Raw genomic sequence first — 20,755 nt, 5'->3', positions numbered from 1 at the left:
CTGGGCGGGAAGGGAAGGATATATTTATCTGCTCAGTTTTCTCTTTTCTCAGTTACTTTATCCTCCTAGAAAAATAACTGTACATCTAATATTACACTGAACTAGCAGTGTTTTTAGACAAAGAATCAGAAGCATGTGTGTGCAGAACAGCTGTTTCACATGCATAGCCTTCTATAGGATTTCACTGTATGGGGTCAGGACAGGGGCGGGAGAAATGGCAGTTCACATACCTGAAATGCCTTTAAACTAGGTTAAAAAGTAGGTCAGCACAATGCATATAGCCAACACATAGGTCTCAATGTAGGGTCAGCTCAATGCCACTACATGGACAAGTGCCTATTAGTGCACATGGCAATGTCTATGAAGCAGTCCACATACTCCATATGAAGAAAAGTGTCGCTGTTCCTCAGCATGGAAGAGAAAACAAATGGAAATGGAACACTGTTCCTTTTATCTCCTTCATCTCTTTTTCTAACCATACTCAAGTAGGCTGCCAAGTCATGTTGCTTCTCCCCATTCACTAGTCTTCTTCTCCAGCTCCTTTGTGAAGATTTGTGCATGTGGTGCACATCTAGGCCCTGACTAGTGCAACCTTCTAATCTCTGGCTATTATCACACTTCAGCCCCCGGACATCTGTCCAGAACTCTGCTGCCAAAACTATTCATCTTTCATTTTTCATGCAATATCCTCATTCTGAAAGCCTATGCTTTTTTATTCAGCAAAGAATTCTTCATGCTTGCCTTCTAAGCTGTCAATGGCCTTTCCTCCCCCCTCCTGCTTTACCGTCCTTATATCCTGCCATATCTGTCTATAACTAAGGTCCGATACAGACGGGCCACAAGCACCGTGTCGGCGCCAAAATTAGGGTTGCAGAGCACATGGCAACAACACGCTCTGCAACCCTAATATGTATGAACTACGCCATCTTTACCATCCATACATGACACGCATGCACGATGCAAACGTGGCACCACATACACACCCCTGGGTGCCGCTCTTGCATTGTGCATGCACGTCACAGTGTGCCAATGGCGCACTGATGACATCCTCCCCACACACCGAAAAGAACCCGCTTTTAGTGAGTTCTTTTTGGAGCGGAGGGAGCCTGCGCAGTTTATTTGCTGCGGGCTCCCTACGGAGAGAGAATGGGTGGCTCCAGACCACCCGTTTGGGGCAGTCTGTCCAGCCCCTAAGTGTCCTCCATCTCCATCACCTTCTCATGACAGCCAACTGTTGTTCAGACATTGTGGGGCTAGAACCTCCACAAACCTTAGCTGAAGTGGCCTATGATCAAAGATGATGAACACTGCAGGCCAGTGTCTGGACATTCAAAGTTGGGAACCACTGGTTCAAATGCCTCCCACTCCTGGTATCTGGTATCTTAAGACAGAACTTCATATTAGAATACTAGGGCCCTTTCATACTAAACAATGAAAGTGTTATGATTCCAGTTGTTCCATCCTATGGAATTCTGGGATTTGTATTTCGGGATTGGCAATCAGAATTCTCAGCCAGAGAGTTCTAGCAGCTCCCCAAATTAAAAAGCCCATGATTCCACCAGATGCAACCATGGCATTTAAGAAACAATCATAACACTAGCCATGTAGTGGTATGATTTCTTTGATCTCTCCTTGAAATCTAGCTTTTCTGTGAAAATAATAATAATAATAATAATAATAATAATAATAATAATAATAATAATATTTATAGCCACCTCTCCCAAAAGGATCAAGGCGGGTTACAACAATAAAAACACATCAACAACTTATAGCATACATACATACATACATAATTAAAAATTACACAACCCCCTTACCCCCTATTATTAAAGACTTTGGCTTAAATCTCTTGCAGTCTTGAGCCCATACTGAACAGAATGTTTATTTTATATTTATTTACAGCATTCATATACCTCCATTTATGACCAATTTCAAGTTTACAAAAATTGAAACAAATAAAACAATGAAGAATAAAAACATATCCTGAGCTCCCATATTCATCCCACCACACTGCAGTTGTCCCCTTCTTTGCTACTTAGCTTCAGATTCTGAGCTCTTTGATGCCAGGGTTTTACTTTTTGCTTGCTTTTCTGTACATACAGAGCAAATGCACAATAACATATCATTGGATTTTGACATGCACACAAGAATTCATGAAATCAACAGATATTATTAACAAAAACTGCCTGTCTGATCTAGTAAACCAGCACCATGATCCAGATCATGCGTGCAGTGAGATATTCATGTGTGCATGAAACTGCCTTCTTCTGACTTATATTACAGAAAACTTGGCAAATAGCACAAGTGAGAATGAAGTCCTAGAAGAATAAAGTTTGCTTGATATTTATTGCTTTTCAAATCCTGGTTTGAAGTTATGCAATGGAAAGGGGGCTTCAAGTTCACTCCCCTTCCTACTGCATAGTAAATCTATATTTAATTCAATCCCAGATGAAATTCAACTGAGAACTACAAAAGCTACTGGCTTGTGAAAGCAGAAGAACATCTCCAGGGCCCATTTGGAGCCTCAGTGAGACTCGGGAACAATTCAAGTGACTCTTTCAAATATAATATCGATGTCTGTCACAGTGATACACATAGGCACGCAGTTAACAATGACTAAAATGCAAAGCAGATCAAGAGATAAAACCTAGAGAGCCCCAAGAGCAATAGAACCTATAGATCTACATTTTCCTATACAATACAAATCTGATTGCCTTAAATATGCTGAATCAGTATAGCCCCATTAAAAATCCCCATTGTTCTGATGTGTCAACTTTCACAAAAGTTGTATTATCTGTGCACTGCCCTACATTAGTAAAAAAAAAACCATTGAAGCTTCATTTTATCAAATCAAAATGCTTTTCCAACAGACAAGGAGTACCTCTCCTTGCTTTTATTAGGCAGAGAAATGAATACAAGCTAGCAAAAGTTCAGAGGTTGTTAATTTTTTGTCTGTTAACTCCCAAAATTCACTAGCTAATTCAAAAAGTAGTCCAACCTTTCAAAAAGTTAGGCATGTATCTCCCACTGAAATCACTAGGAATCCAGTTAGCTGAATCCAAGTCCCATTCCATTGCTTTCAATGGAAACCATGACTTACCATGACCAACTTAGGCTGGACTGGCCCTGCTTCCACCATCAATGGTTTTACTCTAGAAACTTTGTTGTTGTTTTTTTTAAAAAAGCATTATTTTGGTTTGCTCTGAAACTAGCAACCATTTTGCCCATAATTTTCACGTAACTGTTTTACATCTTTTATTAAAGTGCACAAACTTTATAAAATTCAAAATTGTGCTGACACTTCTATTGCAAAAGGTTTAAGTCTGCCAAGTGGCAAAAGGCCATGGAATGTCCAGCTCCACATCCAATGAAAAGTGACTTTGCTGAACTGAGAACTTCCAGAGGCTGAGGAGGACAAACATTTACTTCTGTTCCATTGCCGCACATCCCGTGTTCATTCCATCCCCAGGAAAAACACTGGCCACCTAAGAGGAAAAGTAGAAATATTGTACTCAGAATATTAACATTAAAATATTTAATACAGCTCTCTACTCCTCAAATCAGATCAAATTAACAAACAGCAGCAGCAATGTTGAATGCTATGAAGTTGTATGTGTGTGTAATTAAGTATTCTAATTCACTTTTACCATCATTACACAACTGCAATGACAAAAATGCTCCCCCGCAGGAATTTCTATGTCCATGTCTCCTGGTCACAAGGTGCACTGAGACAAGCAGCAGTGACAGGATCCTGACAGGCCACCATATTAGTCTCTGCAGCTGTCTTTCTCAGTGTGCCCTGTGATTTGGAGAGGGCTCACCATATCATTACTCATTAGAAATTATCACATGGGAGGGACAGCATCCTTTTACTGTCCCTTTTCAGTTCTTAAACTCAGCTAATCACACGATCAGGGGACGAAGATTATCACAACCTCGCATGCTTCTGCCATCCTTCTCCCATGGGTAAAGTGTCATGGAGCCATCTCCACACGCTTCTCCTATCAGTAAAGTGTCATGGAGCCATCATTTGGTATTAACGGGAATTCCTGCTAATACCAAATGACGATTCCATGACACTTTACTGATGGAAGAAGCACACAGGGACGGCTCCATGACACTTTACCCATGGGAGAAGGATGGCAGAAGCATGTGGAGGTGTGATCCCTGATCGCGCAATTAACTGAGTTTAAGGAAGGGAGAAGGACAGCAAAACGTTGTTCCTCCCATTTAATAATCTCCACTGCCTCACTCTCTAGCACCTTGGAAATGGCTGTGTTTACAGGGCAGGCCTCAAAAGTAGGATTTGGGAGGCTAGCACTGGGAAACATCTTAGATACATATTTGTAACTACATCTCCTCATGCAGAATCTTGGTCAGTATTTTAAAGCAATCACTGGGAACAGAAGAAGTTGCCTTATACTGAGTCAAAATATTAGTTCATTCAACACAGTATTGTTTTTGCTAACTGGAAGTAGTTCTCCAGGATTTCAAACAAGAGATACCTAGGGCTTGTCTATTAAAATACTACTCATTATATTCAATTAGAATGTGATCTTGCATCATACAGTTTGGAGTAATAAGGGCTTTTTGTGCCCCAAAGGCTTCATGGTTTTTACTGAAATATCTGTGAGTATCTGAAAGGATGTGCATTATCAAACGTGTGAATGTCCATCTGTTCCACATGGATTTGAATAGCTGTGGATTTTTGGCAAAGGGGTGTGTGTGTGTGAATAGTTGCAAATTTGCACAAAAAAGTGAAATTAATTAAACATCAGTGCAAATGTGTAAAAATCCTGAGCAATTCACATAATACAATTGACCCTCCATATCCACAGATTCTTTATCTATGGATTCAACCATCCACGGCTTGAAAATAATCCAAAAATTTATAAATTGCAAAAAATATTTTGCAAATTAATATGGGACACTATTTTACTATGCCATTGTATATAACTGGACTTGAGCATCCATAGATTTTGGTATCCATGGAAGGTCCTGGAACCACACCCCAGTGGCTACCAAGGGCCCATTCTACACTTATGGACAGACTAGCCTCTAGAAATACCATGGATTGACCCTTGGCTCTTTTCTGTGCCAAGCACAGACTCTACTACTGAAATCCAGCCTTTTTCTCAAGAGACCTTAACTACAAGCATAGACTTAAGCTGTAAATCTGTTATAGCATCCTATTTCTCAACAAGTGCATAACCAAGATATTACAAATCACAGGGTTATAAATGTGGTAGTACTTTCATAATAGATTATCCAACAAGGAATGAGGGCTGTAGTATACAATTTAATATCCTGATCCAACTTTGTTTACATAAGATTCCCCATACTTCCTAATTACTCCTGCCACTCCTGTTTCAAAAACTAAGTTTGATATTGGAGCTTTGAAATTCAGTACAGGAATCTCCATCTCATAAAGAGGGCAGATGTCAAAAGAACATTTTTAGTCTGGAAAGTGGCAGCTCAGACTAGTTGTTACTGTATTCTTTTTGGGTGCCAATGATCAAAGAGAATGTTACTTTCAAACGGAATGACACTCTTTCCCTCTGTCCTGTTTAAACTTATGCCGGAGTAACTGAATGACACTTAGTAATAATAATAATAATACAGTATCAAGCAGAATACTGTGCTGGAAAAAAGAAAATCTCTGTTTAGTTTAAAGTGTTCACATAGGTTCAAACACATAAAAAGCATCTTAAATGTTCAAATATCATTAGATCTAAAATCACACTCAGCAAATCACTGACCTAAAACTATCAAGTTAATATTAAGAATTCATGGATATACCTGTGGGACATATTTATTTTTCTAGTCTTTGGCAATGAATTCTGAGACTGAATGCACTAGCTTCCTACTTTTACTATGGAAGTGGAAAAGGTGTGGCTCAGAACTATTTTTATGGTCCCCAGAGCTCTCCTGACTATAACACATTTTTCCCCAGATGCCCTGTAGCAGGTTTGGAAGGCATTATTTGCCATTCTTTAGGCCTGCCACTGGGCTATTTTATGCCCAGGGAAGACTTTTTTTTACAACAAGAAGTGAGCACAAGTCAATTCCTGTTCATTTCCTATTTCAAAAAAAAAGGCCTCTCCTGAGCTTAAATTGGCCTGGGGCAGGGGGGCAGAAATATGGCAAAAATGCCTCCATAACTCTAAAGGCAGATTGGGCGGATTTTAGGGCAAAAATATGATGGGGAAGGTGTGGCCTTTGCAAGTTTGTGAGGGGTGGGTTAATGCAGCCTTCTATCATCGCACTGATGCTCATCCATACTTTAAAGCAATTCATTCATGGCAGCCTTTTCCCTGACCCCATACCTCCTGAAAGGAAAGATTTGGAGGAACAGTACAGCCTGTCCAGATGCCAATTTACAATTCCACCACTGCAAGACAAAGCAGTATAATGTGTGACAGAAAGAATACTCACCAGTGAAAATCATGGCTGCAAAAAATTTGCCGAGTGACACACACGCAAACTCACACCAAGCTGTGCCCAAAGTGCTGCCCTAATTTCATGGTTCCTTTTGTCCTTTTCAGACACAACTGCAGATAAACAGCAAGATTTGGTTCCCAGAGTTCCAATATCACAGAGGAACCATTGTTGGTTCAAAGTAGACCCCTCTGATCTCCTTGCAGATGCACAAGAAGAGGACAAATGTATGAGCCCGAGGATCACTGTGGTTCAATCAAATCATGGGAAGTCATGGCTTTCCATTATATCTTAACCAGTAATCTGGCCAAATTTACTTCAGAGTTACTCCTCAATCCAGCTTTTCCTCTTGGTATGGAACATCTTTTATCAGGTTTATCTGGTTCATCATATGTGGCTGTTCCGAAACATGTTTGGTTATAATAATCCAAAAGTTGGCATCATCCCAAATGAATTACTGCAACAGGTTCTGTAATGGGCCCCTGTTGTCCACTTGGGTTTGGTTTCAGGGCCTCCCGTGGATATCAAAATCTGTGGATGCTCAAATCCAATTAAGTACAATGGCATAGTAAAATGGTGTCCCTAATATAAAATGGAAAATCAAGATTTGCTATTTGGAATTTATACTTGAATTCATGGACAAAAAATCTGTGCATTAAGAGGGCCAACTGTATTTATGGGACTACCCTTGAAGACACCCTAGGAGCTTCAGCTAAGGCAAAACGTAGCTGTAGGAATACTTACTAGTATTTCTGAGGTGGAACTATATTACAATAATTTTGAAGTAGCTGTAAGGGCTGCTTATTCACCTCTGAGCCCAGCTGAAGGTGCTAGCACTTACCTTTGAAGCCCAACAAATGCATGAGCCCAAGGCTCATTGGGGTTCAAATCATGGGAAGCCATTGCCTAACTACCTGAAATCTTAAGGCCTAACAACCTGACATTCATATTTTCATTTTCTCATTCCAACTCATGCTCTGGGGTCTTAAAAAGGGGGGTTTCCTTCAAGTACCTTGGTCAAGAGAAATTTGTTGTTGTTAACTGCCCTCAAGTAGATCTCAACTCATGGTGACCCTGTGAATGAGGCATCTCCAAGATTCCCTATCCTGCACTGCTCTGTGTAGTTCCTGTAAATTCATGCCTATGACCTGTTTAATAGATTCCATCCATCCAGCATGCATGCTTCCTCTCTTTCTACATCCCTCCACCTTTCCCAGGATTATTTGTTTCCCCAGTAAGTCGTGACTTCTCATGTTGTGACCAAAGTACAACAGTCTCAGGCCTGTTACAGACTGCCAAAATAAAGCTGCTTCGGGTCTCTTTGAAGGTATGCTAATTAAATGATGCATGGGTCCTAAGAGTCCAGAGGTTGTGCCAAAGCCACACTCCATTCCTAAGCACTGGAGTGCAGCTTTGGTGCAGCTTCCGGATTCTTAGGATGCATGCATCATTTAAACAGCATACCTCCAAAGAGACCCGAAGCAGCTTTATTTTGGCAGTCTGTAACAGGCCTATGTTTATACATTATGTTAAAACAAGAAAGTCTTTTCTGTGGTGGCATACCCACCCCACATAGGTATTAGCAGCAAGCTATCTTTCTGGATCTTGGTCGAAACTCCATTTCCCTGCTATTTCTTAAGAAGACAGCTGTTCTGTTGTTTTACCTACTTCTCAAGTATTCTATTATGATTTTTTTATATTGTATCATTTTAACATGCCTTGGCACCTGCAAGGATGATGCAAGTTTAAATATATTTACATAATTTTAAAACACAGTATACACAGTGAGCTTCACTGCCAAGTGGGGATTTGAATTTGGAGTTCTCTGTTCCCTGGTCCTAATGTGATATAAAATGTGAAGGGTTAGAGAAAAAACTATTATAGTGTTCTGGGAGGGGAAAAACACCTATTACACACACCAGTAAGAACTAGATATTGGGGGGAGGGCACTAATCATATAAAAACCAAGGTGTCATCAAGTAACATTTATGGCAGAAGCAGAATGTGGCACAGTTTAACAGTGGAAAACCAGACAATATGAAATGGGAAACTCCCTATTGGAAAGCTCTTCCCTAACCTCCAGCTGCTTAGACAGAGATGGAAATCATTTCACTCATGGACCACAGGCAGCTCCTCTAAGGGGATTTTTGCAGCCCTCTCCCAACATAGCCCCAAAAGCTATGGAGCTGAAATTTAGCACCAAATCACAACACTACAATTTGGCAGCAACTCTGGAGAGGGCAGGGAATGTAAAGCAAGCCTTTTTATTGCTTGAAATGGCTTGGAGCCACTGGCTGCTGAATTTCAGGGTTACAAAAAATGCTTGCTTTAATTCAGACTATTTCTGGGTCCCCCCTCACATATGGCATATTGAAGTTGCCTACCTCTGCTTCAAAACATACCTGCCTGTCAGTTCCCTTTCTACTAGCAGTATATTCTCTTTCACTCTCGGTCTGTATGGGATTAACCCACCATCCTCACTCTTTGATGCCAAATGCTCTTTCTTTCTCAAGGTATACCAGGCTTACCCAGCTTCTGCTCCCTTGACTGCTACCCACCTTGGTTCAGAGGATGGGAATCCTAGCTTGTGGAGTATGAGCAGTACAGAAAACAGCTTCACTTAGATTCATAGTTTGTTTAGCAAGTTATCCTAACATAGAGACAAGTTTCCTGTCTGGTTTGTTTCTTTCCGAAAAAATAAACAGTGAAGGAAAGCTAAAACAAAGACCCATTCCTTCTCTGTCTTGTTGGGAGAGAAATGTTCCAACTGGAGAAGAAAATGTGCCCCCATTTGAGCAACATGCTAAGCAAGACTCAGAGCAAACCCCTCTGATTTTTTTTTTTTTAGCTGCATCCCCTGGAAGTGGGAATGATTGGACAGTGTGTAGCAGCACTCTCCTTAGAACTGGTAAGCCTGCACAATCCTGATCATGCAACCATACCGACATGCCATGCGACAAGAGATATAGAAACTCCTTACTGTATGCAGCACTCATGGCTCTTTTGAATACATCTAGATTGGCCCTAATATTTAACATGGAACTAGACATTAAATTCAAGATTGTGTATGTATTTGTGTGTGCCTTCACACAACTTGTGTGTCAACTTATGGCACCCCATAAATTTTGTAGGGTTTTCATAGGCAAGGAATATCCAGAGGTGGTTTTGCCAGTTTCTTCCTCTGAAATATAGCCTACAGTACCTGGTATTCATAGGCAGTGCCCCATCCAAGTAGTAACCCAGGCTGATCCTGCTTAGCTTCCAAGATCTGATAAGATCTGGTGCCTTCAATGTTCTTAGGAACTCCAAATTCAAGATTACATGACACTTTCTTAAATTTACTTATTCTTCAACTGGCATTTGAAGAACTAGAGCAGCCATGCATAAACCAGTTCAGGCATAAAAGGACCAGCCAGTGAGAAGGCTGCTATTGTTAGTAAGGAACATTTTTCTACTCTTTTTTCTACTCTTTTTTTGGTGCAAAATGATTCAGGGTCCTATTTTCTTTTGGCTGTATATCTGAAACCAGAGGTGAAAATACTGATGTAGAAAAATAAAATTCTTGTGCCCTAGTCCAAAAGGACTAATCAGAACAGAAATCCAATCAAAAACATACTCTTCTTTCCCAGCCTCATTGTACTGATTTGGACAGGCAAAGGGCTTGAATTAGCATCTGAATGCATGGCTCCTTTCATTTTAAAAAAGGCTCTGAGCCAATATGTGCATGATCTCTCCAAGCTGTAATAAACTAGGACACTCACATGAATCTGCGTTGGGCAGACCACTTGGGCCTAAAGTAGATATGGGTGGCAGCAGGGGGGGTGCATGCTCCCACATCTTCCCACCCCTTCACTGTAGCTCTTGCTGAACTTCCTTGCATCCTCCCTCTGTCCCCACCAACAATCTTGTCCATCCTTCCAAATGCTCCCATCCCTCCTTCAATCCCCTTCTTGCTTAAATCCTTGCTTTAAATCCTCATTGCTCAATGTGCTTCAACAGATCTCTGCTTTAAATCCTCATTGCTCAATGTGCTTCAACAGATCCCTGTTTTAAATCCTCTTTGCTCAACCCATTTCAAAAGATCTCTGCTTTAAATCCTCATTTCTCAACCAATTCAACAGATTCCTGCTTTAAATGCTCTTTGCTCAACATCCTTCAAGAGAAATCTTATTGGTCCCTCCAAATGCCCCCTATTCATCTTTCCTGAAAAGATAATTTTTAAACTTTAAAAACAAAAAACAAATAGGTTCCCTGAGTAGTCTCACATGCTTGAATGCAGCACCTAAGCCCCACCACAAATGCCCACCCCTACTCTAGTTTTTGTTGTTTTTCTTGCCATCTCCATCCTCATATCTGGTGTTATGTACACTGGCAGAGCACTATGATCTCAGTCAACTACTCTTTGCACACAATATAGAATCCATGGGCACAAGATAAAATTGTGGCCAGTATTACATAATATTATTTTATACAAAAGTAATCCTTGACTAAGGATTGGCCACTTTGAGGGGCAGAAAACCATATGCTCAAGACTGCAGAGGATGCATTATTTCTTTTCTTTTCTTTTCTTTTCTTTTCTGCATTAATGTAATGTATACACATGTAGGACTCTCTAGAATTCTGCCCTACTAAAATCACTGAAATCCTAAACATAATATTGCATAGGTAGGTACTGTATAATACGCTGAAGATAATGACACCAAGTACCGATTGTGTTAGCTAATTAGAAATACTCTTGTTTAGCTACAACATATTTTTTTAAAAAATACTTCACACTAGGAAAGGCAAATTGCTTTTTTATGAATTATTTAAAAATGAAATCTAAGAAGAAAAAAGTCTTTGAGCCTAAAAATAATGGTTTTTCAGCCGAAACCTTTCCTTTGCCCCCCTCCTAAAATGGCAGAGTAGTCCATTTTCATGCAGCAAACATTTAGGAAATGGAAAGACTCTTGATTGTTAACATAATTCTGCTGAATCCAATGCCTCTGCAGTACACTGGGCTGCTTTGGAAGGATGGAGATGCTGGGTTGCTATGGAAACAAGAAGGCAAGTCTTTAGATTGCTAATCCCTAAAGAGCCACCTCGTCAATATCTTTAAAGACTGCTAATAAAAATTTAATCAGTGATATGAATAAAATGAATTGCAAACTATTGTTTGACACTTTGCCCCCAAGTTCAGATATTATCACACACTTTCTGTGTTGACCACCCACAACCATGTCATTCAACACCAAAAACAGTCAAACCTACAGAAATATCTGGTTTGACTGCTTCAGGAGATTGTTTCATGCAGCATAAAACACCAGCTTCTCTTTCAAGTACAAATGCTGATAGCTCTTTCCCACTTATTTCTTCCCTTCCCCCAAATGTTAACTGTTAGTGCCCAAAAGGAGTACCCATTTTGAATCAATGGTGGCAGCAGACCAAGAATCTGAATGTGTTTCAAAATAAAATTAACCAATGGTTTCATAAATTCTAGAATACTTCCCCGAAGTGATGACTACTGCCTCGACTTGGCGTACTCCCAAATGGTTTTTAGGTCTTGTGAGACACAAATACTAACAAGACACTTTAATCATTCTGAAAGGCACCAGGGAGGTGGCTGATAAGTAGCTCATGGGATTTTGTTAAAGAGAACACAATCTAAGCCTTAAGGAGAAGGGGAAGGTTAGATAAGTGTTGGATCTGGAGGATCTGGAGAGAAATCCTTATTCAGAGATTATGCTGTACTGAGTGATCTTTGGCCAGTTATTTTTTCTCACCTTAATGTGTCCTTCAGAGATGTTTTGAGCACAATAATTTGGTGCCATGGGGAAAAAACATCCTCTGAACTCCAGACAAACATGTAATATGGAAATAAAAAAAGAAAATGAAGAACAGCCACACTGGGTCAGATGTTTGTCTGGAGTTCAGAGGTCATCTCATATTCCCCAGGAACTGATATCTGCTGTTGCATGTTTTCAAGCTGACATCTGGCAACCCTGTCAACCCTTCCTGAGATTTATTCAAAGGCCTTCCTCTAAAACTGAGAAAGTATGATTTCCTCAATGTTCACCCAATAGGTTTCCACAGCTCAGCAGGAATTCAAACCCTTGTTTCCCAGAGTTCTAGTTCAACACCTAAACCACTAACTACCCCTTGCTGGCTCAGCAACCAATACACTGGACAAATTATTTAGTCAGACTGACCAGCAGAAATCAATAGCCTTATTCCCCTCATGTCTAATTTCTTTTTTAAACCATTCAAGTTGGAAGCCATTACTACATCTGGTGGCAGTGAATTCTATAATTTAAAGCTGTGCTATGATAAGAAGTACTTGTTTTTACCTCCTCCTAAATTTTCCAGTATTTTGCTTCACTGGATGACCCCAGGTTCTAGTATTATGAGAGAGGGAGAAAAAAAGTCTCCTCATCTCCTTTCTACACAATTGTGCACAATTTTATTCACTTCCATCGTGTCTCTCCTGCATCTGCCTTTTTGCTAAAGCAAGAGAGCCCTCCTCCTGTTGTAAACTTTCCCCAAAGAGAAACTGTTCCATACTGCAGTAGAAAACAACAGTGTTATCTTTGAAGTGCTTGCTTTCTGCTCACCAAGAACAGTCCACTGATAATTGATTCCAAGCTCTTTGTTTCCTACCTATCCTGAACATTTGAAGGCAATGTGCTTTATTAATAAATTGAGGAATATTTTACATGGCATGGCTTTTCATCCATGCCTGCCAATGATAATGTGCATCTCCTACATTATTAATACAGTCAGTGTGGTGTAGTGGTTTGAACATTGGACTATGACTTGGAGACCAGGGTTTGAATCCCTGTGCAGCTATGGAAACCCACTGGGTGCCACTGGGCAAATCACACTCTCTCAGCCTCAGATGAAAGCAATGACAAACCTCCTCGGAACAAAGCTTGCCAAGAAAATCCTGCAATAGATTTGTCCTAGCCTAGGGTCTCCATAAGTCAGAAAAGACTTGAAAGCACACAACAGCAATAGTATTTAATTTATGGATTATAAATAATTTTCATTTGACTCCAGATCTTTTCTATTAGTGTTCATAAAATAATCCTGTACTTGATTGCCCCTAGCAGATCTCCTGTAGTTAAGCATTTTGGAAAACTGCTGAGGCAATGTCCAGAAAAACCCATCTTTATGATACAAGGAGCACAGAGAATCCCAAGTGTTCATGATTTTTAATGTCAAACTGTACAAGGGGGGAATTCTAATTCTCGGGAGCATGTGATTACTCTACTCCTACAGCTCAACCTAACCAAATCTCAGCATCCTATTATATTTACACAGCTTCAAAACGCCTTCAAGGAATGCTCAGAACTAAGCATACAATTGTGCTCTCATCTCAGCATTACAAAAACATGAGTAGCAGTTAACATATCTGTACCTGAAAGAAAGGATCCATACCAACATATCTGGAAGTTGAGGTTATGAGATCACAAATACAACAATCCTTGAACCCTGCTCTTGGGAACATATGACATTTTCTTCATGGAAAACCCACAATCTGAAGTCTGGATATTCCAATGGTTAAAATTTAGCTCTCTTCAATTACAGCATGAGAGTGGCACTTTAATTGCCTCATATTATCTTCCAATAAGAATGACCAATAACATCATATATGATTAGACTTACTCTTCATTTTCAAAAAGGAAATGCAATAGCAGTTTAATACATTAATGTATTTTAGGCTATCTGCTATCCTATGCAGGCCACAGAGATTAAAGGACAATTTCCATGAGGTGAGATAATTTCTAGCTAGCTTAAAGGGGACAGGAAAAATGTCATTGGAAAATGCAAGGGAAGAAATTATGGTGTGATGAAGCAAGATGAAAGACATGAACAAAGAAGCTTTCCTGAAGAAATAAAAAAAAGTATGCAAAAAAAAAAAGATGAGGACAGTCAGGAACAAGTAATGACAGATGAACATGAGTAAGAATGACAATGAGACAATTAGGAGGCATTCCTTAACATACCCAGAGAATAAATCTAAAGGCACATCCTCTCCATGTCAACAATATTCTCAAAGAAAGTGCAAGATTTTTTTTAAAGAATTAAAAATTTTAAGTTTAGCTTTTCTGTTTATTTGCCACAAAGTTTTTGTTATTTGGCAAGATGTGGATCTTGGGAGTCATATATCCATCCTTTTCTACAAACTTTTTTTTTTTTTTAAAAAGTTCTTTGGGGGGGTTGTTTTTTTTTACTCAGTATGAAATGTTAGCTACAAAAACCATACTCTAGTGCACTAAGCAAGCTCCTATACATAACCCTTCCGACAATGACTTAAAGACTAAAATGCCTCCAAATGTCCCAGCCATACTGCCCTTAACTCTCCCCAAAGAAAGCCATCTCCCCCTTGCCACAGCTCTTCCACAAGCAAATCAGTGCCTTGATCTTGCATACTCTAAATCCTCTAAAAGCACCAGCTCCTGTCTCATCTTGGAAACTAAGCAGGGTCAGACTGGATGGGAGCCCGCCAACAAACACCAGGTGCAATAGGCTATATTTCAGAGGAAGGAACTGGCAAAACCACCTCTGGGTATTCCTTTGCCTATGAAATTCATTATGAAATTCCTAAGTCAACATGTAATTTGCAGGCATGTATATAAACAAACACTTGCATACTCTCTCCAAACACTGGTTTAAACATTGTTTTCCCTAGATGACCCTTGCAGTCCCTCTGTTATTCCATTACTCTATCACTCTATGTTAGACTTCTGTTTTAGAACTGCAACAGCAGTCTACCATTAGTTACACGGAATTGCCTCAGGAAGCTGATAAGGACATAATGGCATGATAGTAAATGACCTTTGTTGTTGTTGTATTTTACACTGTGCAAGAAGGAGGTGCTATCTTTGGCCTTCACATCTGCATATCTTGACTGGGCAAGAGAACCTATTATGGGCCATCCTTGGGCTCTTTTGCACTACACAATTATAGCAATATGATGTTACTTTAACTTGCACTAACTCCCTATGCAATCCTGGGATTTACAATTTAGAAAGGAATAGTCAGATTTCTCAGCCAGAGAGCTCTAGTGTCTCAACAAACTACTGTACAAGGACTTTCCAGGATCTCATAGGATGTTGTCATGGCAATTTAAAGTAGACTCATACCCCATATAATTGTGTAGTGTGAAAAAGCCCCTTGCTTTGGCAATAAGCGGCTCAAGAAACCACCCTTTTGGAGCGGTGTCCCGCCGCCCCTTTCCTCGCCGAATCAGGGCTGCAGCAACCATATGCCTCAGCCCCAATCCAGTGCTTTGCTGGTGCTAAAAAGAATGGCAAAATGCCTCTCCTTTTAGTGCTGGCAAAAAGGCACCCTTGCTGCCATGGCGGTGGCTTTTCAGTGCTTCTTTGGTGCAGTGTGGCTAAACGCTGCACCAACAGAGTGCCATGACAGCCCCTGCCATGCGGTTGGGCTTCTGGCATGACACTGGCATCGGGGCATTAACGCCGGTCTGTTTATAATAAATAATAATAAAACTTTATTTATATACCGCCCTTCGCAAGCATCAGGGCGGTTCCCAACATATATCCATACAATTTAAAATAACAATACAATCAATACTTTAAAACCATTAATACAATTACATAAACTGTGCCAGATCTGGATGTCTCACGATGGCTAACAGGGGAATTATGAGAGGGGAATTCACAGATCTTCACAGAGGGGGGATTTTCACAAAAGGGCTCACAGACAGGCTTAAGGATAAGCCTGTCTGAATAAAAACGTCTTTAGCTCCTTTTTAAATTGGGCCAGGGAGGTTGCCGAACGGAGCTCAGTAGGCAGTGTGTTCCAGAGGATGCCCTAAAAATGAGATTGACTTCCAAGTGAGTGGGCTTGTTGAACCTTTCCCACCTTCTCACAGACTATGGTTCCTAGAATTATACGTTAACTCAAAGTAAAATGTTTATTAGGCTTTGAAAATACATGTCCCAATTCAGAAAATATACTCCAGCTTCAGATTATTCCTCTGTCTGCATACTTCTTGATGTTGTTTGTGAGGAACCTTACTTGTCTTATGCTTATCTTACAATTCAAATGGATGTCAAGATCACCATGGGCATCAAAGAGGCCATCATTTAAGGTTTCTAGTGTTTCCATAAAATTTTATACTAATTCACTCAGTCACATGGCTTCTAAACTGTTCTGAAACCTGGTATTTCACTGAGAGCCCTATATAGTGCTGTTATTTATAAAGTCATCAAACTTTATTGGAATACATTGGCTGACAACTCTGTAAAAGTTGCTAACTCAGTTAAATGCCAAAAAGGCACCCACATGAGCCTAAATCAAAAAGGTTATGTGAAGACCATGCTATAAATGCAGAAATACTGATCATTCAAGTATTTATGATGAATTATCTATTCTGTGCACACAAAAAGAGAATTCAAAACAATCAGCTAATGTCTTAATTAGCCCTTAGTTCCCATATGTATATCTTTAAACAGGAATTTTCAAGTTAGCTCAAGCTTTCTCTAGAAATCTGATTCTTCGTGGTCTATACTTTGTCTGCATGTTAATAAAAGGTAACAACTATAAATCCACTTTATATTTGGGCAAATCTCAAACTTAATCAGGCTGATCCAGAGAGATTAAAAGAAGAGCCAGGTTTCACTGAAGTGGGGTTACAGTAATCCAAATCTGAGTCCCAGTCCTGGGAAAAGAGCGGGATACAAATAAATAAATATAATAAATAAATAAATAACCTGCCTAAAGTTCTATTAGTAATTCTGGTTCAAAGGAGAACATGTCGGCAAAACCTGAGACATTTCTCCCTAAACTCTCTCTATAAGAAAAACACTGAAGGAGGTGGGGAATGGAGATGAGGGTGTATGACTGAAAGATCTAGTTTGTATTCCTGGTTAATTGTCTTACCAGTGTCCTTCTGTTCTAGCACACTGGAGTAGGGATGCTAAAGTAATACATCACAGGACTCTTTCAGTTTTCAATGCTCTTTGTGAAGTGGCTCTGCATTTAGCTCCTATTTTTCAGGAGTTTCAGGAATTACAAGAATTAGAGGGTGCACAGACCAGCACTTTATGCCGGCCTGTATGTGGACTAGGGCTAGATAAGGGCTGAGCATTTCCATGCACAGAAACCCTAGTTCACCACCCAGGTGCCATCTTGGTGCACGCCCATTCAGACAGTGCATGCCATGATGACGTCCACTGTACACAGCGTCCAAACGGTGCTGCACACAAGGGATGTCATAAGGCCATGCTGCAACCCTTATGGCACCCTTTCTAGGGCACAAATAGATGCCGTGTTTCATGGCTTCTATTTGCACTGGGTTGGGGGCTTGTGGCCACCCATGAACGGGCTGTTTGTGCAGCCCCTAAGTCTACATTCCACTAAGTTTCAGCAGTTCCAGGAAAGGGCTGTTGGAATCCTCTGGTTATATTGGCTCTCCCCATGAACAAGATGTTAAACAAGTTTTTGCAGAATTTGTGGAGCCTGGGAGAGTAGTTTTGGGGGCTTGATTGGCAAATGCTAGATATCTACATTGTGCCCTTGTATGCTCCACATCTGTTATTCACCCAAGTCCCATGAAGACTCCTAATAATAAACACATACACAAATCAAGGTCCCTCTTGTTCTAAGCTAACTCCACTACAAAAGAGGAATGGGAATAGGAAGAGGGAAGCCAATATAACCAAAAGAGGCTGGCAGTCCTTCCCTAGAATTGCTGAAAGTGGAACTCAGACCAACTCTTGTCAGTCCTGAGGCTCCTGAAAAACCCAAGAGCTAGATGCTGAGCCACTTCATTCCTTGAGCATCATAGAAGAAGATACCAGCTGCAAAAACAGGAAAGCCACATCCAGCATTTTTAAAAAAGCACACTGAGGTAATTAGGCCAGCTGTGCTGATTTATAGCCAGCAGGAAATTAACATAACCTAGGCCATTCTTTTGCTGTGAACAACACTGCCAAAACTTCTATGTTGCTTCCCCCCCCCCCTTGTTCTGTTTATTTCTGGATTCTGGCCTATTCCTTGGATTATTCTCCTTGGTTAATTCTCTGACTAGCATAAGACTGTGCTGAGACTTCTTTTTATATCTAGAGTCCACCACATCTCCTCTTCCTGATTGTCTGTTTATGACACTGGACTGGCTTGGTTTCTTCTCTAGCTGATCTCTTGGACATTAGCTTTGCCCACCTGAGCACCTGCTACCCTTCCAGGAGACACTTCCTGAGAACACACCCTTTACGTTACACTGAATTTCATTAGCAAATGCTTTATGTTTTGGTTTAAGTTTTTTTAAAAAAACATAACAAATACAACTAACAACAATGCCATGGTTCCAATCTCTCATATGATTAATAGAAATCCACAAATGGGTTTTTGATGTATGACCAAGAAACCATAATTTATTATGATTTCAAAATCCTTGTGCACCAAGGAGGGAAAAAACCCTATAATTTTAAAATACTTTGTAAATTACAACCTGTATTTAGACTACACGTAATTTTTTGTAGAAACTTTGAAAACACAAAGACATTAAGATCACAGATGCTTGTCTTGCTTCTTTTCATAAACAGAGAACACCTTCACTTTTGTTGAATCTGGGCTTCATTTCCCAATTATAAATAAATTTTGTTTATATTTCTGTTGTTGTTAATCAGCTCATTCCACCGTGCTTAACTGAAAACCTGGGCACCCCTCACTGATTTATCCTTGTTAACATATACTACAACATTATTTTGGAGTAAGACATCTCGTTAGATGTAAATGTAGCAACCACCAATTCCTAGCTAGAAACATAAGCTAGAGCTGTCACATGTAAAAATAATAATATTTAGACTGAAGTCTTGCAAACATATATTTGGAAACAACCCCACTGAAATAATGCTGAGGATGCACTGCAAATCTTGTAAATATATAAGGAAAAGAATGGAAGGATCAGTACAATGGACAAGATTTCAAATTTATGGAAACAATAATAAAGTAAGTATTAACTTAATTTGGTAAGTTGGTGATATTGCATTATATTGATGATGATGATGATGATGATGATGATGATGATGATGATGATGATGATACAAAGGGCTAATATATATTTTCATCTTATTTATTGACAGGTATAATATATTCATATATGCAACACATTACAGTGGGCCCTTCCCTTACATGGGGGATCTGTTCGGCACTCCACCCTCTCCCTGTAAGGGACAAACAACTATGCTTGGGCCCCATTGAAAACAATGGGGGCGTGTATGCGGCACGGCACACACACCACTTTTTCCCACCACATGGCTCCAGCGTAAGCTTATAGAATGGGCACACTGTACTTATAAATGGCTGGGCCATCTGTTCTCCAAGTTACGTGCAATAAAAATGAGTAACTTTAGTGACCAGAATCATGAACTCTTAGTCCCTAATCAAAAGTATAATCAGGCCAATGTCTTTCAGTTCTTACATTCACAAGATGTATGCCATAGTTGTGCAGCTCCTTCCTGCACCATATGTTATTAAAACCTTCTCTGGTCAATGGAATGATTTCATGAGTACTCACCTTACATAGGAAGAGTCCAATATGTGATTAATTCAGATTATGGGAGATACAGTGTTGGCACTGGAAGAAGTTAGAGCACACAGAGCCAAAGAAGTTCTGAAATTATCTTCAGAGTACAGAGAGGAAACTTGTGCAAGGGTTCCAGCATCACTAACATAACATCAGAAGGGGTCTTTTGTTTTAACAAAAGCAGTAAAAGTCAGACCTAGAACTTCGATTTTCAACAGCAGGGATCTAAGGGGTGAAACACACGGGCCAAATAAAATGGATTCAAACCTCTTTGGAGGCAGGGCATTTAGATACTACACAGCTCCAACGTGGGCAGAAACTGAATTGAAACCACGCTCTGGGGGTAAAACCAAAGCAAAAAGTACCCAGAATATTCCAGCTTAGCCCAGAAAATGCACACCTTCGACCCTACATATAAATACCCCGATGCCAGAGTGATCTATTCTAACCCTAACCCTAAAGTTGCATATAAAATGCACTGGTGCAGGTGCGCATTTAAAAAGGATGGAGCCAGCATACCTGAGCAGTCAAGGCGGTGATGCAAAAATTTGGAAGTGTGACACCTCTAGTGGATGTAATTACAATATAAACAAACCAGATAGTCCAAGAGGGGGAATGGGGTGAAGAGTGGGTAAAGAGGGCATGTTAGGTGGGGCATGATTGTGCTTTGCCAGTGTTTTACTGGGCACACCGATGCTCCTATGCCCTGTACAAGTGGAGGATTGCAGATGCAACTGTGTTGCTGTTGAAATGGGCAACCCTCAATGGGATGCCATCTAG

At 40.1% G+C, this 20,755-nt stretch overlaps 1 protein-coding gene across 2 annotated transcripts in view; it reads right to left on the bottom strand.

The window, feature by feature from the left end:
- Positions 1-1,687: 1,687 nt before the first annotated feature.
- SERGEF (secretion regulating guanine nucleotide exchange factor) overlaps positions 1,688-20,755 on the bottom strand; it is a 176,785-nt gene continuing 157,717 nt past the window's right edge. Inside the window, exon 11 of one of the 2 annotated variants that reach the window (XM_042445842.1) lies at positions 1,688-3,485. In XM_042445842.1, coding sequence (XP_042301776.1) covers positions 3,304-3,485 — 182 coding nt within the window. In that variant the 3' untranslated portion in view covers positions 1,688-3,303. The remainder of the gene's footprint in view (positions 3,486-20,755) is intronic. The other variant, XM_042445843.1, reaches the window with a different exon arrangement.

This window comes from Sceloporus undulatus, chromosome 1 (genome assembly GCF_019175285.1).
Source record: "Sceloporus undulatus isolate JIND9_A2432 ecotype Alabama chromosome 1, SceUnd_v1.1, whole genome shotgun sequence".
In the NCBI taxonomy this organism is placed as follows: Eukaryota; Metazoa; Chordata; class Lepidosauria; order Squamata; family Phrynosomatidae; genus Sceloporus; species Sceloporus undulatus.
The sequence above is the reverse complement of the archived record's forward strand: the minus strand, read 5'-3'. Positions and strand labels throughout refer to the sequence as shown.